Source organism: Cyprinus carpio, chromosome B15 (genome assembly GCF_018340385.1).
Source record: "Cyprinus carpio isolate SPL01 chromosome B15, ASM1834038v1, whole genome shotgun sequence".
Taxonomy (NCBI): Eukaryota; Metazoa; Chordata; class Actinopteri; order Cypriniformes; family Cyprinidae; genus Cyprinus; species Cyprinus carpio.
The window spans coordinates 25,149,751-25,174,750 of NC_056611.1; the positions used below are offsets into that span (position 1 = coordinate 25,149,751).

General features: G+C 39.7%; 2 protein-coding genes across 3 annotated transcripts in view; both read right to left on the reverse strand.

Moving 5' to 3' along the window:
- Positions 1 to 4,690: 4,690 nt before the first annotated feature.
- On the reverse strand, positions 4,691 to 9,783 carry LOC109047157 (transmembrane protein 25). 2 transcript variants are annotated; one of them, XM_042739974.1, is made up of 9 exons: positions 9,652 to 9,783; positions 9,233 to 9,314; positions 8,742 to 9,092; positions 8,055 to 8,345; positions 6,791 to 6,922; positions 6,668 to 6,698; positions 6,493 to 6,575; positions 6,339 to 6,422; positions 4,691 to 5,984 (listed from the first exon to the last, which is right to left on the reverse strand). In XM_042739974.1, exons 2-9 carry the CDS (start codon positions 9,306 to 9,308, stop codon positions 5,911 to 5,913), a joined length of 1,122 nt encoding a protein of 373 aa, XP_042595908.1. In that variant the 5' UTR covers positions 9,309 to 9,314; positions 9,652 to 9,783; the 3' UTR covers positions 4,691 to 5,910. The 2 variants fall into 2 exon arrangements, with proteins under 2 accessions (XP_042595908.1, XP_042595907.1); XM_042739973.1 differs by having other exon boundaries at positions 6,493 to 6,578.
- A 3,197-nt stretch (positions 9,784 to 12,980) lies between these two features.
- Positions 12,981 to 25,000, reverse strand: part of sik3 (SIK family kinase 3) — a 39,699-nt gene continuing 27,679 nt past the window's right edge. Inside the window, 10 exon segments of the mRNA XM_042739975.1 lie at positions 12,981 to 14,208; positions 16,062 to 16,192; positions 16,272 to 16,401; positions 16,487 to 16,629; positions 17,430 to 18,127; positions 20,188 to 20,455; positions 20,536 to 20,645; positions 21,385 to 21,446; positions 22,368 to 22,487; positions 23,864 to 24,005. Coding sequence (XP_042595909.1) covers positions 16,071 to 16,192; positions 16,272 to 16,401; positions 16,487 to 16,629; positions 17,430 to 18,127; positions 20,188 to 20,455; positions 20,536 to 20,645; positions 21,385 to 21,446; positions 22,368 to 22,487; positions 23,864 to 24,005 — 1,795 coding nt within the window. The 3' untranslated portion in view covers positions 12,981 to 14,208; positions 16,062 to 16,070.

Genomic DNA, 25,000 nt, shown 5'->3' on the forward strand with positions numbered 1-25,000 from the left:
GTTTCCGTTTTCATAGACGACAAAAACAGGTGTTTCTCAGAAGTCATACAACTACATTTACAGAAAGATCATTTATTAAGGAATTATTCCTTTAAAGTAAACATTCAGTATAGTTTATGTATGGCTCTACCTGCATTACACTCATCTTTCCTGTAAACAGCTTCATGTATTCAATAGTTTGTGATAATCGACATCGCGTCTCAGATATAACCTGAACATTTCCTTTACAGTTTCTTCAAATCACTAGAACACATACTTCTCAACATTTAGGTTACAACATTATTATTATTATTATTAAAAATACAACTTTTTTAAAATGTAAATTTTTCACGTTTTCATTACAGCACAACATTATTCCTCACAGAAATAAGACTGAAGTCATGTAGGTGTTCAGTTTTTTCATTGTTCAGATTGGTAATATATTTGACGCAGGTATTACTGTAGGAACAGATCAGAGGTGTGTGTTATTGAGTTTTGTATGAAGGTGATCAGGATTGTAAAGAACAGTCTGTAGGTTCAGTGAGAAAAGAGTTCATGTCATTTGAAAGATGTCTTCACTGAATGTGTTTTGTGTCGAAGCGATGATGAACGCTGTTAGGAGAGTTTAATAATCTGACCTGAGTGTTGAGAAACAAAGCCTATAGATTATTAAAAACTCAAATAAAATCCTTTATTCTGTGATGAACCTTTAAAGAATTTACAGCACGCTGATAGTAAAGAAAGACTTTATTTATTTGAAGCATCAACACAAGCGACAGACACCTACATTTACAGGAGCGTGAAATCAAAGACAGGTTTAAAGATGAGCCGTTGTCTGCTTCTTCTGCTAATATCTTCAGGTCAGACGGACTGCTTGTTCTTCTGTTTGCGCTGCGCGTGTAGAGTGCTGTACTCGTCCGTACGCGTGTTCAGCGGCTAAACAACATGCAAACATCACAATCACACACATGATACACGATCCAGTGTAATTACCAACATTAATCATGCGCATTTAATCTGAACTGATGCTTTTATTATGATGATGGTCTTGGAAGTCCCTCTCCTGTAGGACTGGGTATTATATCATTCTGTATCTCTCTCTCTCTTTATATCTATTGTGTGTATGTACATTTAGATTTTGTATGTATTTTTATGTATACAGACCCAATTTATACTGTAATTTTTTTTTTTTTAAATATTACTCTTGTATTTTTTTTTTTTAATTTGAATTTCTGTAAAATATAATTTGGGTAATCTTTACTTTCTATTAATATATTAATACTATAATGCCATTTTTTTCTACCTACAATTATCAGAGACACAATAAATAGACTGTAAATAGAATAAATAATTAGATGTATGATTTCAGACCAGTAATTGGAAAACAGAATGAAACCCTAATAATGTCAGTTTCAGGATATATCTTATTTATTGTTATTATTATTATTTAATTTTTACACTATAATTTTCTAAACGTTTTCACAGAATCCCTCACACTCTCAGACTCCAAAATAGTAAAGAATGCCATATACAGTACATTTATATAAATATTTGTGTCCCTGTGTCACAGAAGCAGTCATAAGCAGCACAGGTATATTTGTAGCAAAAGACAACAATACATTGTATACATTTTTCTTTTATGTCAAAAATCATTAGGATATTAAGTAAAGATCATGTTCCATGAAGATATTTTGTAAATTTTCTACCGTAAATATATCAAAACTTAATTTCTGATTAGTAATATGCATTGTTAAGAACTTCATTTGAACAACTTTAAAGATGATTTTCTCAATATTTAGATTTTTTTGCTCCCTCAGATTCCAGATTTTCAAATAGTTGTATCTCAGACAAATATTGTCCTCCTAACAAACCATACATCAATGGAGAGATTATTTACTTATTTATTAATGCATGAATTTTAAAAAAACTGAGGCTTATGCTGGTTTTGTGCTCCAGGGTCACATGTATAGCTGAATAATATTTCTCTGTTTTTATATTGTATCACAGAAGGTGAAGTGTGTCAGACGCTGGTGTGAATGTTCACTCAGATGTACCTGATAAGTGTCTCCTCCTGATGGAGCGTGATTATTGATCAGAGCCTGTCTGTCCGAGGCTGAAGAGAGAAACACACACAGATCAACCACTGATTCCTGATTCACTGATATTGATGATGATCGTGATCGTGACGCACCTTTATTCCCCTGATAGCCGCCTCTGGCTGTGGGTTGAGCGCAGACGATGTAAATAGCCCATCCGATCAGAGCGGTCACTAAAATATCCCCCACGATAACACTGACCAGAGCCATCGAGTCCAGCTGGATCAGGTTCTCACTGCCTGCACACACACACACACACACACACACACACACACACACACACACACACACACACACACACTTATGCATTATGAAAATGTTCAAAATCTACATTATAATGCATTATATTCTTTCTGAACTGTAAACAGTTAAAATGCATTATAATTTCTTGTTACATCTAAAATCATGTTTTAACGCATATTATGTAACAGTGAATAGAAAAGCGTTGTAACATTATAAATGTTGTTACAAATATTCATGAGCTCATTATAAAGTGTATTACAAGGCATAATTAATGCATTAAATAAAACGTAATACTGTAATAATGTATGACATGTAAAGCTGAGCTGTAGTACACTTCAGAGGAGATCTGTCAGATCTGCTGTAACTCTGTGTAACTAATCAAGTGTGTGTTCACTGACTGTCCTAAAGGAAAACACACACCAAATACCAAGTTCTCACTCAAGTGCTGATAATTCATTTGTATGTATTTATATTAAATCTGAGGGAAATGGGGGTGGGGCATATATAATACTCACTCAGGATTTTTATTAGAGCTGTTGCACAGGTTGCATCAGTACACTCCTCATCATTTTCAGGTTTACACTGGTGGACTCCAGAATTATCATAATTCATCTTTATTGAATCTTTGTCACCAAATTTTCCATTTTTACATGTCAGAACCATGTCCTGTGCATTTACAGTGATCTCTGCCGGTGGAGTACCTGCAAAGTTAACACTAGATCAGATTAATGGAGTTTCATTAAGGTCAAAACACTAATATGATTCTGAGAAAGCAAATATAGTGCAGTGCTGTTTGAAAGACTGAAGGAACAGCTGAAGATGATTGTTACCTTGTGATCTCACAGCCGTCAGCAGACAGAGCAACACGAACACACGTCTGTCCATCTCTCAGTGAGCTGCTGCTGCTATTATTAATAATCTCTTCTCTGCCTGTAGATAATAAATAAATAAATAAACGTTCATCATCCAAAGCTCACGGTCTGACCCAACTCCAACAAAACACGCAACAAAATATAACACAAGTTTCTCAAGTTCGCTTTCACATGCTGAAACTACAAAAATGTTGCTTTAGTAAAAAACTAAAACATTAAAAATCACCTTCAGCTCTGAAACGTGCTTCTATTGATTGATAATATCACTTTAAAATAACATCCAGTTCATTAATGCTTGTTAATATACAGATATCTTAATTTAGGCATCCTAAACTAACATTGAACAAACTTTTAAAGCATTTATTAATTTCGGGTAATATTAATTTCCACATCTGCTAATACATTGAAACGTCAGAAACTGTATAAATTAAAGTATTAGGAACAAGCGTGAATTAACAATGAACAAAAGTATAGTCATAAATTCATGTTATAAAGAATTAGACCTTATAGTAAAGTGTTAACAAAAAGTTAAACCTGTTTATTAATATCAAATTACACTCCAATCTAAAATTATCTAAGTAAAACAAAGCTGTAAGTGAAAGATTGAAAGAGTTTAACACAGACCTGAGAGGCTGCAGACGTCGAGTGGTTTTCGATGCGACGAGTGGAAGACTCGATGAACCGGAAGTCAGAAACCAACACGACGAGATCTGGAGCTCGACTTGATCCAGATCATCTGTAATAAATAATAATGAGTTCAACTGAAGCTCAGAAAGCCAAACTCATCCTAATATTAACTAACGTTAGACAAAAAGCTCCACATTAAAATCAAGATAATAAAAGAAGCGGTTTCTGTTCAAACAGGCCAGATCCGCTCATCGGCCCTGAAAATAACTCTCTGTGCGTGTGTTTTATCATTATTTCATGCACTTACACACAGTCTGAGAACAATAAGAGCAGAAACTGCAGATGAAAGATCTACATTTGACTTCCGGTGCACAAACGGAAGACCACAAACACCTGCGAGAACAAGAATCCTTGAGAACACACCAAGAGCAGATGAATGTGTCTCTGCTTTCCCAGACCTCCCAAAGCCAAGCCATACACTTCAACATTAATCATATCTACCATCCTTAGATTAGAATTTTGATCACAATAATTCCACCTTGTGATGTTGATATTGAAACGACATTTTGGGCCAGTTTTATAGTCATAAACGTAGGCTAAGTGCCGTAAAACCAAGCCATTGTTTTCTGTTTTTCTAAAGGAATCTTGTGTGTAGGCCTACTGTAAATCTGTAAGATTGTTCAAATGTAAATCTGTTTAGTTTACTGAAGAAATTTAAACTATAAGACACGACTGTGTAATTCTTCTTTTGCTTTCTGTGTTCTCTCTCTTATTTTATTTTGATCTGTGCTCTGTTCTTTAGGATCTTCTTATGATCGTATTTATATTTTCTTGCAATAAAAAAGAGAGAGAGAGAAACTCTGACACACACTGGACTGTGCGATCATTATGATTTATTGAGGTATTTCATCATATGAATAATAATACACAAACAAGAGACAATAATTAACTAGTACTACTTAAGCTCAGGTTAACAGCCACAGCTGCAGCTTAACTAGTAGCGCCTCCTGCTGGATGGAAACACAGTGACATGCGTTATTGAATATATTGATATGTACAGATTCATAATGAGCTTTACAAATATACTTACAGTAAATATACATATGCATATGATCATAACACCTTATCAACAATACGCTTTATATTCATTTAAATATATAGATTTCTTACATATTTATCTCACATATCTGCAGATTTACTGAACATTCCTTTATATTAAACAAATATAATGCAGCATTCCGTATAGCAGCAAAGAACTGTGGGTAAATACTGAGGAAAGCAGGTATGTACAGTCTGTCGATGTTTAAGTATTCACATACAGTGATGATCAGGCGAACGGTTTGTGCAAATCATTCTGATCTGATTCACTTCCGTTCACACTGATTCCCTCGAGACGCATTTCAGAGATTCGTCAATACAGACTATAAATATGTTCTATAAACGTTAACATTCCCATTAAGTTCAAAACGTTTTCATGTTGGTTCTGTGAACATTAAGGGAGTGTTCCATTTTAGAATTCTGCAACCGTTCCGTGAACGTTACGTTTGAATGTTCTCTGAATCATCTGAGACTAATAGTAACATTTTAAAAAGTTAGATGACGTCCAACTGAAATGTTTTATAAAAATGTTTCATAATGTATAAATGTTGTTTTGAGGAAGCCAGAAAACTGAAAGAACGTTTCTTCATAACTAACTCTGAGAACATGACCACATCTGATGAAGAAACACCAAATAAAATATTAATGATCTGAATGAACTACAGCTCCCATGATTCCCTGTGTTTGACGTCACTGAATCAGTCTGTGATTTAAACTCTTTTTCTCTGATTTCGCAAACATTTCAGGACTCATCATCACCACTGCTTCAGTTAACTAATGTAGCTAGTGTGGAAACAGCCTCTGAACGGTGTTTCCATAGTAACAGTGGTATCTCGGATCAGGGGATTATGGGTAATGCAGTTCTTCAGCAGGACACTGTCAGTCAATCACGTCAAGATCTCAGATATGAGGCTTGATGCGTGAGAGATTCGTCAGTCTCGTCCGGGCGTGAGGTCAGAGGTCAGAGGTCAGCGGTGGGTCATCATGGTTCTGAATCAGAGCCAGATCTCGTCGCTGCTGGTGCTGCTGACTTTATAGATGTAGCCGACCATCGGATAGCGAGCGAAACCTGCGGAGACACGGAATCACGTCAACACCACACGGACAGAGCCGTCTCCACAGACTCCTGAGATCACACAAACATGCAAAACACTCTCAAAGCCGCACATCTGGATCTGTCGAGTGAGGAACATAAACACAAGATTATTTCTACACGCCGCTAGTTTCAGTTTCACTTACATTACTTTAGGCTTTGCATTTATTATAAATCCTGTTTCAAGCGAATGCAGCTTAGTTTTATTATAGTTTTTTTTAATAATTTGAATTAACTTTTATATTTTCATTTAAGCTTTACTAATTTTGTAAAGTGTTTGTCATCATCATCATCATCTTTCTTATTGCAGCCCTAGCCGTGACCTCTGACCTCGGGCGGCGTAGGCTGCGGACAGGTCCTCGTCCTCGTCCTCGGCGCGTCTCCTCTCCAGCGTGTTGGGTCTGGAGCTCTGTCCTGAAACACGGCAGCAGGAGTCAGAGACGGGCCCCGGAGCCGAGCGGAGCTCAGCGAGGATCACACTCACCCTTACAGAGCGCTCGGTCCTCGTTCAGCTGCACGTGTGACGGCAGAGACATGTTCTCCCGCGGCAGATACACGCTGTTCTCACTGCTGCACGCACACACACACACACACACATAGATCAGATCAGCTCACCCAATAAGGCCAGTATTAGCTGTGAACGCTGAGGAGCGGCGCACCGTTTGCAGGAGAGACGCACTGCAGGCTCCTCTGAAAACAACACACAGCATCAGAGATCAGCTCACAGGAACACTGCACATGTACAGAGTGCTTCACAGAGTCAGTGTGCTGAGATCATGTACCGAGGGCTTTGGTTTTGTCCTTCTGAAGGAGGAAGAACACCATCAGGGTGAAGATGAGGAGGGTGATGAAGCCGGCGACGCCACCCGTCACAATCCCGAACACCGGCACCTCCACACGCGACTGCAGGAACTCTGGAGGAACACATTCATCTGATCAAAAATACAGTGAAAATACTGAAATATTATTAAAATTTAAAATAGCTGTTTTCTGTGTGAATATGTGTTAAAGTGTAATTTATTTCTGTGATGTGCAGCTGTATTTTCAGCATCATTACTCCAGTCTTCAGTGTCACATGATCTTCAGAAATCATTCTAATATGATGATTTACTGCTCAAGAAACATTTCTGATTATTATCAATGTTGAACACAGTTGTGCTGCACAATATTTTTGTGGAAACTGTGATACGTTTTATTTTTCAGGATTCACAGATGAATAGAAAGTTCAAAAGAACAGCATTTATTAGAAATATAAATATTTTGTAACTTTATAAATGTCTTTATTGTTACTTTCATACTAATAAATATGAATATTAATTTAAATAACTGGTACGCATTTATATTAGTAGTAATAAAAAAATAAATTAAAAAAAAGCAACGTGACATACAGCCAAGTATGGCGACCCATACTCAGAATTCGTGCTCCAAAGTCCACACACACACCGTGAACACACACCCGGAGCAGTGCACACACACACACACACACACACACACACACACACACCGTGCACACACACCCGGAGCATTGTGTATCATTTATGCTGCGGTGCTCGGGGAGCAGTTGGGGGTTCGGTGCCTTGCTCAAGAGCACCTCAGTCGTGGTATTACTGGCCTGAGACTCGAACCCACAACCTTAGGATTAGGAGTCAAACTCTCTAACCACTAGGCCACGACTTCCCCAAATAGTGATGGGTGCGCTCAAAACACTGCTTCAAGAAGCTTCGAAACCTTTACCAAACTTTTGTTTCCAATCACTGATTTGGACCGTGTTTCAAACTGCTAAAGTCACGTGACTTCTTTATGTAATAACTGTTTCGAAACGTTTCGAAATTTTAACAGTTTACCACTAGGGGGACATCTCTCTGAAGTCTTTTTTTATTGACTTCTAATAAAAACAGAACATATAGGCTGCAAGAGTATAACCATAAATATCAGCGGTAATACAGATATACACAGATATAAATAAATAAACACAGAAATGATTAATCAGCACTTGTCTGGTTCGCTGTTAAGATCAACAAGTGACCACTAGGTGTAAGTGACCACCTGTGAGCGTGAGGTTGCTGTGGGCGGAGCCGAGGCTGTTGTTGGCATTCACAGTGATGTTTCCTGATAGGCTGCTGAGGGTGAGCTGCAGGCTGTGATTGGTCAGCCAGGGTAAGCTGCGCGAGTCCAGGATGAGGAAGTCGGAGCTGTTGGCCAGCAGCTGACCGGACTGATCCACCCAGCGGATGGTGGCGGGGGGGTTGGAGCGAACCAAAGCGAAGAGAATGAGGGCGAGGCCTGGGTCCGAGCTCTGGCTGTAGTGAGCATCCACACGCAGGATCTCTGGCTGGACTGAAACACAACTCTACTCAACTCTCTATCGCCATCTGTGGCCAAAACATACAACTGCATGCTGCTTACAGACAGATCAATTTGAATTAATATTACTTGAATTAAAATGAATACTTTATAATTATATAATATAATAAACTTTAGATTAAAACTTTCATATTAATATATAACATTTTTTGTCTTATTTTAATTTATATTAATGTATAACATTATTATCACCATTAAAGGTTTGGAACAACATGATGGTGAGTAAATAACAAAATGTTCATTTTTTTAGGTGAACTATCCCTTTAATATACAAAGTTTTTCTTATTATTATAATTTTTAATATTTATAACCAAAATTGATTCTCTTTAGGGAAGAGCGTGCAGCTCTGGTGTTTGATTATCGACTCACACTGGACGTTGAGCGTGACGCTGGCATTGTAGCTCTCTCCTCTCGCGGGGTTTCGCGCCGCACACACCAGCTCTCGGTCCCAGCGCTTCGGCTTCAGTGTGAACGTGCTGTTGCGCTCTGATCCGTATTTAAGGGTTCCGGAATCCTGCGATGATGTCATCACCAGACGCCCCGCCCCCCGGCGGCCCGTCACCTCGCTCTGCCGCTCGCCATTCAGGTACCAGGTGAGCAGGGGCGGGGCTTGAGCATCCCAGCCCTCTGATTGGCAGCTGAAGTGGTGAGTGACGTTCTCCTGTACGGTAACCGACGAGGTCCGCTGTCCGTCAATTTTGGGGGCGGGGTCTATGGATGCTGTCAGAGAGAAACAAAGTCAAGAACAGCTTGGAAACTTGTGAGTGAGTGTGTGTGTGTGTGCGTGTGTGTGTGTGAGTGAGTGTGTGTGTGTGTGCGTGTGTGTGTTTGAGTGAGTGCATGTGTTTATTTGGTCTTACCTGAACAGGCCCAGGACAAGGTGTGAAAGAATAAAGCAGACAGACGTGTCCTCTGCTTCAAACACACACGGGGCATAGTCACCTACATACACACACACACACACACACACACACACACACACACACACACACACACACACACACACACACACACACACACACACACAGGAGATTCTCAGATAGTCAACTGATACACAAATCTACTGACCATCCGTTATCACATGTGAATGAAGCAGTGTATCCTTCAGATTCGCGCCTGTGTGATTGAGATGCATCAGTCAGCAACACAAAACACAGTGTTTCCAGTGTGATGCTGACATGCAGAATCATCATCTCACAGCTGCAGAACACACACACACACACACTGATACTGTACATATGATGCACATCACAAAAATCACACACACTCAATGTTTTACCTCTGTGCACAGACGCTGCTGACTCTGACCGGTTGAGGAGCCATTCAGAACAAATACACACACACACACACACACACACACACACACACACACACACACACACACACACACACACACACACACACACACGCTCATATGGCAAGCTGTTTTAACATTTAATCCTTAATATACTGGTACCTATTAATGCTTATCATATCAATGCTACTAGTACTTATTTTAAGATACCAGTATCTATTCCATGAAGTACTAGAGCTTATTCTTTAGCTACTAGGAACTTTTTAAAGATGCTAGTTCGTATTCACTAGATACTAGTTCTTGTTTATTAGATGCTGGTACTTATTTCAGTAGTGACTAGTAATAGAAGTATATTATAATAATATTATAATAGTATATATTACTAGTAATCAGTAATCAGTGTTGGGTAAGTTACTTTAAAAAAATATTAATTACTAGCTACTAATTACTTCTTCAACAATGTAATTAAATTACTATGTAAATTACTCTCTCTAAAATAGTAGTGCATTACTTATTACTAATCACTTTCTAAATACCATATCAACCTTGACCAGTTGAATTATATAAGGATATACATGAACCTGCTCTTAACTCTTTAAAAATAAATAACATAGAATCACATTAATTATTCCTGAACTGAACAAATATAGATTTTGATATTGCTTTATATATATAAAAAAATCTGCTTTATATAGAATTGTTCAATAGTCTATACAGTATTAAATGCAATTACATTAGAAGTAACTGTAATCAAAAAAATTAAATTACAGTAATTAACTAATTAGTACTGCATTACACCTAACACTGCAAGTGTCACAAAAACGAGCATAGCCTATACTTGTTGCAGTGTTTCTTTTTCCTTTTGTTAATCTGTTAATTATATTATAGCCTGTTATATATTTTGTGTGATCCTATTTAATTTATTCCTATAGACTTAATTTCTGTGTTCCTTCTTTCACAAGCGCTGCAGGTGCATGTATGCATTGTTTCAAAAAGACATCTATGTTTCAGGAGTTTAGTACTCAGAATAGGACACGTGCTTATTAGATAACCGTATTTGGGTTTATGTATATGCATTTTTTTAATTAACTTTTTTTTTAAAACCATTGTTAGATGCCAGTGTTTTCTGTAGTTATGGGAAGATTTGGTTTCAAAAACAGTATCAGTAAACTATTTCTAATGATTTTAAATCTGCACTGAACTTCAGATCAATCTCAAAGTAAAAGGCGGTTTTTGATTTTGAGCTTGATGTGGTCAATTTTTATCTTAATTCAAGCGATGAAGGATTTAGAAAGTCATTAGTCAGTGTTGAATACTACTGTAATGTAACCCTGCATGGTGTAGATTTTTGAAAATGATTAACAGTTGAAAACATTCACTAGAAATTTAGAAAAGTAATCAAAAAGCAATTAAAAGTAATCAGTTACATTAATAAAGTAAATGAAAAAGTTATACCCTACTATTACATTTTAAAATAGGGTAACTTGTAATCTGTAACCTATTATATTTCCAAAGTAACCTACCCAACACTGCGTACTAGAAAGTATTAAATAAATATGGTACTTATTTTTAAAATAGGTTAACTTTTAATATGTAGCATGTTATATTTGCCAACAAATAGGTACTAACAGAACTACTAGTAGCTAAAAATACATACTAATGTTTTTTGTGATTTAAATTGTCTAAGAGTGAATTTGAGCTCGACTCGTCAGGTCTGCTGAACCACTGCAGTGCAGATTCACATTCAGACACGAGCAGCTGAACACAGAACTCACGGTGAGGAAGAAAAGCATCATTTTTAATTGATTCCTCGGTACAAAAACCCTCACTGCATGAAACCAGACGCTAACAAGCAGTTTCTCTCCTGAACTTCAGAATCAGTCCTGAGGTGAAGGCTGGTAACGCGTAACTACTTTCCCCCGACATTTATTCAGAGCCTCTCCATAGTTAACGGAAACGTTCTCAGAACGAACGTCCATGTAACATTCCCTCAAAGTGCAGAACAAACGTGCTTCCAGTAGCGTTAATATGTGTTTGTTCAGCGTCATCTGGCCTTTAATAATGTTCTCAAAGCGTTAGCACAAAAACATTAGATAACACTTTAATTAGTGTCCTTGTTACACGTTACATACCTTATAATGACAATACATATTGCATAATTACATGCAAGTCACCCTTAAAAGTATGTATATGTAGTTAATTAATATTACTCAGTATTTGCAGTGTTGGGTGTAACGCATTATAAAAGTAACAAGAGTTACATAATCTGAATACTTTTTAAGTTAGTTACTTTGTTCTCCATGTTTTGACTGAAAGCTCTGGTGTTGCCATGTTGAGAGAAATAAGGAGTAAATGCAGAGTATTGTGTGTGAACATGATCTGACTGTAGTTCTAGACTAAATATCAACATTATTTACTCATCTCACCTGCACAAAAACACATTCAGTGTTCCTCAAAATCAAAAACATTGAAAAGCAAACTCAGAATATGATGCAAACCTGCAATAATGTTAAATGACATCAATGTCCTTAATCCCATTTTATTAACCAGTGTCTCTGCTGCTGGCCTTCAATTATGCAATTCAACCATACTAATAAAGACCTTAATATGTGTGCTTCATGTTGCTGAAGAGTAGTGAACTTTCTTCTTCTGTGTCCGGTCCAGAATGGCAGCGCAGCAGAAAGGTTTGTTTGACCGTGAATTTACATTTCCTTTAATAGAACCTTTTTAATATTAAAAACAAGCAAGCCCAGCCCAGATGTGATCTAATGCATTACTTTCCATTAAAAAGTAACGCAATATTGTAATGCATTACTTTTAAAAGTAACTTTCCCCAACACTGCAGTTAAATGTATAGTTACACTGTAACAAGGACACCTTAGAATACTTTCAGGTAACATTTTTTTTTTTAAATGTTACTAATTTTTTCAGAACTTGCAGAGAACATTCAAGATGTTTGCAAATTAGTAGAATGGAATGTTCCCTTTAAGTTCACTCAACACTCAGAAATAACACTTTCACAACTTATTTCTGTTCGCTAGCTCAGGGCTGAAACACATGCAGGTCATCAGTGCTAACATTTCTGTAGCGCTTTATACAGTACCGACTGTTTCAAAGCAGCATCACAAGAAAATAAGAGTGTTGAAAATCAATCAATTATAAATCTAATAAAGCAGCTGCAGTCCTGTGAGTTACATGAGCAGAAGCGCTTCATGAACGCAGATCATGGTGAAGGTGTTTTCTGGTTCTGTACCACAGTATTACCATGCGATACCGCGGTACTGCCGCTGAAAGAACACACGCACTCACACCTCTGTCATAGTCATTTCTTTATTTATATATATATTTATTATTTCTCTCAGTTTATTTGGAATCTTTTTTAACCATTGTTGTTGCACTTTAGTATTTTTCCAAAAACATAAAGCCAGAAAAATAAAATAAAAAGAAAATAAACGAAAGAAAAGAAAATGACAAAGCTCTATAAAAGAAAAGAGGGAGGAGCGTGACATGATGAACAGACGGAGGATGATGGTTCTCTTCATCACAGACTCGCGTCCGTCTCTCCTCAGACGATCACATGACAGTTATTGGATTGGTCAGACTGAAGATGAAACGGCGGCAGAAATCGTCCAATTTCAGCACGTTTGGGCTTTAAACTCTGAGAGAGACGTGAAACGAAGCGTCCGTCCGTTTGGCTAAAAACAGCGGCATGACGTCAGAACAGAAATAAAACCGCAAAAATCAACAATATACAAAAGCTTTTCTAACAACATCCACAAAAATAACCGATAAAGCTCTGAAACAGAAAAGATGACGGCCCATGAGCAGGATCTGTGAAACTACCCACAATGCACCTGTCGTCAGACGGACGGAATGGAGGACGAGGGACAGGGAGGAAGAGCGAAACCGAAAGGAAAGTCACAAAAACTGAAAGTGCAAAAATCACCGTGAGTAAACGAACACGGCTGTTCTCTTGCAACACAGAACGGTTTTAATAATAATCGTCATTCTTTTAATAATGTCATAACCATAAAACGTCTTTTACAGAAAACAAGAACAATAATCATAATTCCTACAGAACATTAGCCATAAAAATGCGTTAAAAATAAAAAACAGAAGTGAAGAAAGTGTAGAGCGAGTGAGAGTCGGCCGTCCCGGCGGAAGGGGTCGATCGTGACCGGAATGATCCGCCGCGGCGCAGGCTTCACGTGAAATACTTTGGGTTTGTGGCGTTTGGTAAAGATGTCGTCTCTTCATGTGTGTGTGTGTGTGTGTTTACGTAAGACTCTGTGTTTGCCTTGTACATCGGAGTGCGCGACAGCGCTGCTATGGCAACGGTAGGAGGGGTTTGGGGTGCGGGAGGGGCGGATGATTATTGGGCTGCAGCCAATCGGAGACGCTCCCAGTGGAAGAGGAAGCCGAGAGCTCCGCCCCCTGCGTGCAGCGCCCACACCCACGACACCCCGACAGACAGACGATGAGGATTTGGCATGACAGCACAACACAGCAGACGGATATGAGCTTTATACAGCAAATACACCCCTGAGAGAGAAAAACACACAAACAAACACACACACGTGTTAAAGTTACAGAGTATCAATTATATAAGGTAATGTCAAGTCTGATAGCCCCGCGCCTTCTTGCATGTTGTTATTAATTGTTGTTGTTGGGGATTTTTTTGTACTCTAGGGGGTAAAGTTTATTATTTTTTTGGCAACTTTTTTTTGTTTTTGAGAATGTGGTGTTTTTTGGTGACAAATCTTATTTTGACACATATTTTGGGAAAATGCTTTGAAAATTTTCAAAAACTTAACAATACACTGTGGGCAAATTCACTACCCTTTCGTTATGTTCGTGTATTAAACCATCCCACTAAATTAAACTGCTGTAAAAATGTATCAGATAAATATTTTCTTTTTAAATTTTTTTGCATAAATCTATTAAATCAACCTCAGTCCTGATCAAAATTACCAAATGTTTGTATAAATCCAAGATTTTTACTATTTTGTTACTTTTTTATTAAATGGTTTATCTGATTTGGGGGGGGGGGGAACACACAAAATGACATATTTTCAATATAAAAAGTGATTGTGGACTGGATATTTTTTTCACCTTTTATCACAGTCTTGGGCATGTCAAAGATTAGTAACAACTTTGGCTTTGATGCATTGTTAGTTTTTGTGCAGCATTAGATTTTATTTTTTTTCTCCCTCATTTATGGTTCGTGGCTGTTTTTGCCCCATTGACTTCCATTATAATGAAATTTTTTGATTGCAAAGCCATGACACCATAAAATCATGCATTCTTGATTGTTTGTAGTTTTCCCTTTTTGGGAAGAGGTCACAATTTGTTATTTTTACAGTTGATCACTAGGTGGGACCATTAACCCTTTAGATAGGCCTGTGCAAAAAAAGGCTTAGTTTTCTGGCTTGTATATGGAGTTATATGTAGTATAACAGCAAATTATAGTGTGTGTGTGTGTGTGTGTGTGTGTGTGTGTGTGTGTGTGTGTGAGAGAGAGAGAGATAATCAAGTAAAAATAATCAAACTTCTTAATATCAAATGACGTCAATGGGAGCTAAAAGTTTTGCCTGAGTTGTGTGAACTTCTCACTTTTGACATTATTCCTATAGGGCTTTATAATTCAGATCGTTTCAAAGCAGTGTCACAGTAATAAACAGGAAAATATGAGAATCAGTGACGGAAATTCAACTAAAGACAACAGTGTTGTTATTGAGATCAGTTCAGTGTTGATTCAGTCTCTATTTATATTCAGTAAATATACATTTTGCCCCTCTCATATGTGGGGTTCCTCAGGGCTCAATCCTGGGACCGGTTTAGTTTTCCCTTTATAAGCTCCCTCTAGGATCAATTTTTGAAAAACACTGCATTCATTATCATTTGTATGCTGAAGACTCACAAAATGTATTTACCATTGAAACGCAAGGATCATTCATCCATTAAATCTCTGTATGAAGGTTTGGCTGAGGTTAAGTGTTGGTTGGCTAATAATTTTCTCCAACTGAAGTCTGAGTTTATTTTATTTGGTAAAAAGGGATGATGTCACTGACTGCATGGGGTTACTTTCTGGGAAAAATCCTTCTAGAGTGAAAAACCTTGGCGTCATTTCTGACTGAGCTCAAATTTGATCGTCAAATGAATGCCGTTGTTAAAAATATTTTTTTCCATCTTAGATCTAAGTTGAAGTCTATTCTTTCTTTTGAGGACTTGGAGAAAGTTGTGCATGCTTTTGTGTCATCTCGTTTGGATTCTGGGTTTGAGTCAGGCCTCTCTCTCTCATTTCTTTTCATTAGCAAAATAAAGTGTTACCAAACAACGATAGTCATTGTATGCTGATTTGTTTATGTAATAAATGATGAAGTCTTGGTGTGTACCTGTGTTCATTAGACCCCGGCCTGCTCCACGCTGTACTGCAGATCCGGGGGTTTGTAGCTTAGCAGCATGTCACTGGTGCAGGAGGAAGGGTAGCACGCGGCGGGGTGAACGTCTGCCTCCACGTCACACACTAAACACACACACACAACACCATCAGTGATAGAGAGAACACGTGTGTGTGTGTGTGTGTATGTAGTGTGTTTACACACCTGACCCCTCCCTCTGCTGTAGCTGCTGGCTTCCTGTCAGAGACGATTGGCTGAGGATGTCAGACATGCGGGCGGAGCTTAGCGCCTTGCCAGCCAATAAGCTCATTCCAGACATGGGCTCCACCTGTTCCTACAAAAACAAGAGGTCGAGAGGTCGGCCCAGGAACTGCGTCACACACACACACACACACACACACACACACACACACACATACGTAAGCATCGTCGCAGGTCTGGATGGTGTGGTGTCGCTGTAATGAAGCTCGTGGTCTGAAAGCGTCTCCCTGTGCGGCGCGTGAGCCGTAGCCGTTATGATCTCCCTCCATCACCCGACACTCTGCAGCATCAGCACACGCCTCTGAGACACAAATCAAACACTGATTTCATTCGGTTTGTAGTGCTACATTATTTTCATGATAATTAAACACTTCGTTATCAAATGAGATACACATCCCGTCAAAAGTGGGAATAATTACGATTTTTACAAATGTTTTTGAAAGAAATCTCTTCTGCATTGTGAAATATTATTACAATGTATAACTTTTTCTATGTGAATATATTGTAAAAATTATGAAATTATATTTGATGTATGAATGTTTGTTTGAAATGTGAAGCACCTTAAACAAAGTCATGTCATTGTTTTCGATAAAATATGTGGTTCTTGATTTGGTTTATATTTTCTCTTGCAGGCTTGGGAGAAAATACAGTACCTTTTGAATATTATTAAGTGAGAAATTCAAATGTACTTTTTCAGACGTTTTTTCCAGCCCTATTGAAATGAGGCTTTCTGAGCAATTACATTAACTAGCTCTGAGAACTGATTTTACAATGACTGAACAGCTATCTGACCATGGGCTGACATCAGCGTTAGTGACCTACAGTAGGTGACATCCGCATTATTACATTCTGATGAACGACTATGAAGACCAGTGTGATTTTTCTTCAGGATAATCTCATATGAATCATTCACTGTAAGGAACATGTAAGGAACCAATCAGAATGAATCCTACTAAATTGAGTTATGAGTATGAGAATAAACATATATCCTCCGCTGGTGTAGACTCTAATATGGTTATCTTTATAGTTATCATTATTGGTGTGAACGGAGCTTAAAGCTCGACTTGACCTGAACTGTAAGTGTGTGAGTGTAGTGTGTACCTCTGGCCGCCGTGCTGCTGCGCAAGTAGGCGTGTCTGTGGGTGGGGGAGGAGCCAAGGGGCGGAGCCAGCATCTCATGTCCCTCGGTGCAGGGGGCGGCGGCTTTGGCCAGCAGGCCCTCGTGATAGGCCGGCATCTCGTCCTCCTCCATGCTCTCCGAGTGAGGGGCGGGGCATTCAGGTGGGGTTCTGATTTGGAGCAGGTGATGGTAGTGCTGAGGGGGCGGGGCCTGTGGAGGGGCGGGGTCTAAGCTCTCAGCCGCTTGGCCGAGTTGCTGCAGCATCAGCATCTCCCCGTAGTCCTGCGGGTTGGTGGGCGGAGCCACGGCGGCGGCGGGCGGGGCCATGACACCGGGGGGCGGAGCCGAACGGAGGCTCTGGCGTTTGAGCAGCGCGGCGAGGTCCTGCGGAGGCAGGCGAGGGTCAGCGTGACCCGTAAGCGAGTGGCGCGGCGAGAGCAGGCCCTGCAGGGTGGGCGTGACGTGCTGCTGAGCCGTACGATACTCCAGCGGCGTGGGAGAGAGCAGAGCCTGCTGCAGTGCAGACGGATAGCCCTGATAGCCCTCCAGCCCCGGCACCTTCAGCGACGCCCCCTGCAGGTAGGGGTTATAGGTGCCGATGACGCCGCTCACGCCCTCGCCGAACATGTGCGGGGTAAACTGCTCGTACATAGCAGTGTGGAAGCGACTCAAGCTGCGACTGCAACACAATCAAACACACGAGCACGACTGAGACCACAGGCTACTATCAGCATAACCACACCCCCACGATCATTATGTAGGAGGTGTCTCGTCTGATCTGACTCCACCCCTCTAACACTCGTTTACATGGACATCAGTAATCTAATTATTCACCTTATCCTAAACAAGACAATATTATGATTGAGGTGTTTACATGAGTTGCTTTTAGAACATTCCTTCCATGTTCCAGTTTTACTGTTATAGTACACCGATCTATTAATGGCACACGTCATTACGTCCCCATGTGATACCCTCCGACGTCTCCTCCAGAATTTGACACATAAACATACAGTTCGTCTCCGTTATGATGCCATATACGGTTTCATTTTTAATTTACTGAAAGCTTAATTCGATTTGTGTTTTCTTACACGGTAGATTCTTAATCAGAGTATTGTCTTAATCGTGTTAAAATCGGAACGTTGTCCATGTAAACATACCGAGTGTTCTAAAGTCAACATGAAACACAAACACTGACAGAAACAGTCAAATCCATATTTCAAATATTAGTTCATCATCTTTTTTTTTTTAAGATGCACATTCAAATGCAGAAGCTGTGCATCCACATGTTTATGTCAGGAGGTGTGAGATAATGTATTTTTTGTTAGCTGTGTTGTTAATTCAGAAAATGGTGAAAAATAGGGTGAATACAGTAGCTGTCTGTTGAAGCACGTTCTCATATTACTGATGCACCTTTACCTACATGCACTTTAGCACAATCTCCAGTGAGTTATTATAATTTACAGTGAAAAGATCATCAGGTGACTTAATCTTAATTGTGATTTTTGTTTTGGCAGCGGCTATTTACACTAAGTGTAAGCTATAGATTCTATTTACACTTAAAATAGCAGGAATTTCTGTTATTTATATTACTTGTTGCAAATAGTGGCAATTACCTGCACCTCAGTATTGTAGTTCATTATAAAACAGTATGCAATAATGACGTATTGAGAGTAAATTATAATTTTAATTCAAATTATCAAATGGATGCCACGTTATTGGGATGATAAAGCCCTCCCTACACCCACCCGATACTTTATTATCAACTTTTCGATTATTTCCTTTATTTTTAGTGAAAATAAATGCCTTTCTGATGTGATATGAGGATTGAAAAGGGAGGGAAAAAAAAATTGTAAAAAAATATTTTGGATTCGAACTAAACAGTCAACAAAAATGACTACGGCACGTGCTTTACTGCCACTGGAGCCATTATTACAAGATCGTCTTTGTAGTGGTGACTAGCCCAATCACATTTTGGTAGGCGGAGTTAGTGTAAATAGCCTATTTGCACTTAGCGTAAATACACACTCCGTTTTTTTTTTATTGCCAGTGTATTGTAAATGTAAAAAAAAATAATAATAATTTTAACACCATTTCACTGAAAGTATTTAATTGTAATTTTAAAAATCAATCTGTAAACTTAAACCATTGCTACTGCATGGCAAGGTTCCATGAACCACAGCTGATGCTTTTTACTGTAAATTTCAGATTTTTTTTTAGACTGAATGCTGATTTCATGTTGACTTTAAAACACGTAATACTGATATGAAAACTGCATTAATCAGAGATCCAGCGGTTCTCAACACTGCTCCAGGTGGAGCGCTCAGTGTTGTGAATGACTGCTAACAGCACTGAGCATCTACTCCTCATCGTCCCGTCTCAGATCCGCTGGAGTTCAGCTCTCCAGTGAACGCGACACAGGACGCTCATCTACTGCTAGCACTGGACATCAGCATGTCTCAAAGTACCTCAGCGTCCGGCGCTCAATCGTCTGGACTGAAACACCGTCTTCTGGGAGAATCTCGCAATATTTACACAAATCATTTCCACAACAGATGCATTTAAAACATCTACAAGCACTAAACATGCTGAAATGCATTTAAACAAACATAAACAGCACTGATTCACAACTAAAGTAAACAATAAAACCATTTAATTCTTTTTTAAAAAACAAAAATAAAAGCAAAAAACAAACGAAAGGAACAGAGCAATCGTGAAGCGTTTCTGCGGCGCTCGCGTCACCTGTGAGTTTCTGCGTTATCTGCGCTCAGCTGCTTCCCCAGAACTCTGTGAGAGGGCGTGGCTAGGAAGCCCTGCCGCTGGGCTCCGCCCCCCAGCTCCACCTCCTGCACCTGAATGGTCACCTGCTGTTGCGCGAGCGTGCGGGCGGAGCCTGGCGGAGGCTGCTGATTGGGCAGCGCCATGCGGGGGAGGCTGGTGGGGGGAGGGCTGGCGCTGGGAGACTGGTAGAGGGCGGAGCCATGCTGGAACTGAACCGCAGACGGCCCGCCTGTGGGAGGAGTTTAACACGTCAGCGTTACGAGAGACTGCATGTCAATCACGCGACAGCTACCACTGACCCACACTGACCGTGTGCCTGCATCATCCCCTGACTCCCCGGAGGAGGACTCTGATTGGCTGGCCTGAAGAGGTGGTTGTTGGGATGCGTAGGAGGAGGACTGGAGGGCTGAATACGCAACCTGAGAGAGACAGAAGCAGAGCGATCAGCATCTGTACATCTGTGAGTGTGTGTGTGTGTGAAAGTGAGTGTGTGTGAGTCTCTGTCAGAGAGAAAGTGTGTGAGTGTGATAATGTGAGTGTGTGTGCAAGAGTGTGAGTGTGTGTGAGCGAGTAGTATGTGTAATATTGCATGAGTGTGTGTTAATCTGTGAGAGTAAGTGCAAGAGAGTGTGTGAGAGTGTGCGTGCAAATGTGTGAGAGTGTGTGAATGTGTGTGTGTGTGTGTGTGTGTGTGTGTGTGTGTGAGAAAGTGAGTGTGTGTGAGTCTCTGTCAGTGTGCAAGTGTGTGAGTGTGATAGTGTGAGTGTGTGTGCAAGAGTGTGAGTGAGCGAGTGTGTGTTAATCTGTGAGAGTAAGTGCAAGAGAGTGTGTGAGAGTGTGCGTGCAAATGTGTGAGAGTGGGTGTGTGACACTGAAAGAGTGTGCGTGTGTAAGAGTCAGTGCGTGTGCGAGAGTGTAAAAGTGTGTGTGTTTGAGAGTGTGCGTGCGTGAGTGTGTGAGACTGCAAGTGTGTGGTTTGTTTTGGGCGTGGGTTTTTTTGGGGTGTGTGTGTGTGTGTGTGCGCGAGAGTGTGAGTGTGTGAGACTGTCTGCAAGTGTGAGTGTGTGTGCGAGTGTGTGAGAGTGTGTGTGTGTGTGAGAATGTGCATGTGAGAGTGTGAGAGCATGAGTCTGTGAATGTGTGTGTGTGTGTGTGTACCTCTGTAGCTGGTATGTCAGGTGACTGCTGGGCTGGTTTTCTCCATGTCCCAAAGACAGGGCCTGCAAACAGGAAGTCAACATGGTCACATCCCTTCATAGTCACAGTCAGGAGTGTGTGTGTGTGTGTGTGTGTGTGTGTGTGTGTGTGCATTCATTTAACTGTAACTCTTCAATCGTTTGTAAAACGCTTCTTCACAGGTAATGTGAACACACCTCTTGTTCTTCTGCTGTAATGATGGTCTTGATTTCAACACTAGGAGATTCCTAACCCTTAGTAACTAAAATAATTACAATTAAAACTAAATTAAAACAGATATAAGAGCGGATGGTCCTTCAGGGTTTCTGCTCTGTATAACCAATCTTTCCCAGCCGTTCATTAATTCACTGGATCAGGAATTTAAACTATATTTTCACTCAATTTCAGTCTAATGAAATATTTTAAAGCTCTGCATTATTATAAAAATGTATATTTGTTATTAAATTGCCCATGGCTTTTATTCAAGATTTGAATCATTTGAATTACTTTCAGTTGAGTTACTTGTGACAAAACCTGCCTTATTTAGAGAAGCGATTCATTAAGTAATAATGTCCTTTTTCATGTGTTTGGTGTGTGTAGTTATTATAATCTATTCAAAAACAACAGAACCAATGAATGTGTGTCAGATCAGGGTTATTATAGTAAACTAAAACCATAAAAACCCATTTCTGATACTTGAAATAAAATGAACCTCAACTGAAATAAAGTAAAATATAAAAAAAATATTACACTTGTTTCAGCTAGTTACCAAAACATTTTTTAATTTCATTTAGTTATTTTAGTTAACGCTTCATGTACTAAAATAACTGAAGCTGAAAATAACAAAACACTATATAGACAAAAGAAAATAAAATTAAAAAAAATCAACAAAAAGACTGAAACTGAATGTTGGGAGTGTAAACAGAAGTGAGTTGTAGCTGGCAGTATCAGAGAGCGAGCCGGACCTGTATCTGCTGGTGTAGGATCTGCTGTTCCTGCTGGTAGAGGATGTGCTGCTGCTGTGTGTGCTCCATCAGACGCTCGTCCTGCGGAGCCGCGTACATCTTCTGAAGCTGCTCACACTCCTGCACACACACACACACACACGTTTGTTTCTGTGAATTGTGGGGACTTTCCATAGACTTCTATTACTTTTATACTGAGCAAACAATATTTTCTGTCCCCTAAACCTACTCCTCACAGAAAACCTGTTTGCATTCTTACTCTTTCAGATAATCATCATTTACTATTTTTTTCCCTCGTGGGGACCACAGGCTGGACCCAGAATATCAAAGATTTCAGGTTTTACTATCCTTGTGGAGACATTTGGTCTCACACACACACTCTCTCTCTCTGACACACACACACACTCTCTCTCTCTCTCTCTCTCTCACACACACAGACACACACTCTCTCACACACACACACAAACACACACTCTCTCTCTCTCTCACACACACACTCTCTCTGACACACACACACACACACACTCTCTCTCTCTCTCTCTCACACACACACACACACTCTCTCTCTCTCTGACACACACTCTCTCTCTCTCTCTCTCTCACACACACACACACACTCTCTCTCTCTCTCACACACACACTCTCTCTCTCTCTCTCTCACTCACACACACACACACACACACACACACTCTCTCTCTCACACACACACTCTCTCTCTCTCTGACACACACACTCTCTCTCACACACACACACACACACACACTCTCTCTCTCTCTCTCTCTCTCTCACACACACACTCTGTCTCTCTCACACATACACACACACACACTGTCTCTCTAACACACACACACACACACACTCTCTCTCACACACACACACTCTCTCTCTCTCTCTCTCTCACTCACTCACACACACACACTCTCTCTCTCTCTCTCTCTCACAAACACACACACACTCTCTCTCTCTCTCTCACACACACACTCTGTCTCTCTCACACATACACACACACACACACACTGTCTCTCTAACACACACACACACACTCTCTCTCACAACAAACAACAAATAAAATGACTTTAAGTTTGCATAAACACTAAAACAATAACATTAGCAATGATGCCCGGATTTTAAATGAGAAGAGTTCACCTAATAACATGTACGAGATGCTCAAATAAAGCTTTGAAAAAGTTTCATAAAAAGGTGGTAAACCCATTTCAGCCTTTAAATAAAGAAAAGAGTAACGTCAAAATGATAAATGATTATATGTATTTTATCTGCTCCATAAATAATTCTAGATAACTCAGAATTGTTTAAATGTGTAGAATCCACATAAGCTTGTCTTTCATCACCGGGTCAGAAATTACAGCAGGACACTCAATTCAGTCCAGACAGAAGCTGCACACAGACTGAATGTGATGTGAGTGTGTAGCTCCTCTCTCTGACAGCAGGGGGCGCTGATGGAGCAGCAGAACTACCGCTGCAGCAGGGCTCTGTACCTGTTTGAGCTGTCGGATCAGACTGTTGTTCTCCAGCTGCATCTTGAAGGCTTGGATGGTGGCGGCTCCGTCTGAGAAGCGTCTGACGGGAGAGAAGCGCTCCATCGGCAGGTGAAGAGTGTTACAGTCTTTATACGACGACCTGAGACACACAAACACGCTCCGTTAACGAGACGTCATGCTGGAATAAAGCTCGGTAAACACCTCAAATCATCATCAGTGTGCGGCTTTAGCTCCAGCTCAACTACATGTGCAGGAACAAACACACGATTAACTGTTTGATTTCATTCCTTCAGCATCTCAGCGCTTCTGAGTTCATGCAGTGAAGCAGAAGACCAGCTGACTGAGAACGTGAACATCAGCACAACACTTAGACATGGAAACACATCTCAGACTGAACCGAACATCAGCTCAGGTGTTCACGCATCGCTTCATAACGACCTCACATGGAGAAAAGATCATTTTAAAGCAAGTTTTCAGCTTATTAAGTTGATTATGAGTTTTCAGTGCACTGAAGCTTTCTGTGAAGCTCCTCCGGCTGCATACTAACATTATCCCTGCAGTATAGAGTGTGTACTCTGAATACTATATTGTGACCCTGGAGCACAAAACATTAAACCAGTCTTAAGGGTCAATTTTGTGAAATTGAGGTGTATGCATCCTCTGGAAACTGAATAAATAATCTCTCCATTGATGTGTGGTTTGTTAGGAGGACAATATTTGTCTGAGATACAACTATTTGAAAATCTGGAATCTGAGGGAGCAAAAAAATCTAAATATTGAGAAAATCATGTTTAAAGTTGTTCAAATGAAGTTCTTAGCAATGCATATTACTAATCAAAAATTAAGTTTTGATATATTTACGATTCAAAATATCTTCATGGAACATGATCTTATCTTAATATCCTAATGATTTTTGGCATAAAAGAGAAAGGTATAATTGTGACCCATACAATGTATTGTTGTCTATTGCTACAAATATACCTGTGCTACTCATGACTGCTTCTGTGCTGCAGGGACACAGATGTGTATTTTCGGTATTGAAACACATACTGTATCCCACAATGACTTGATCTTTCATTTGCACTGATAAAAGAAGCTGAAGAGACATCAACATCTTCGGATTCTGATCAGATG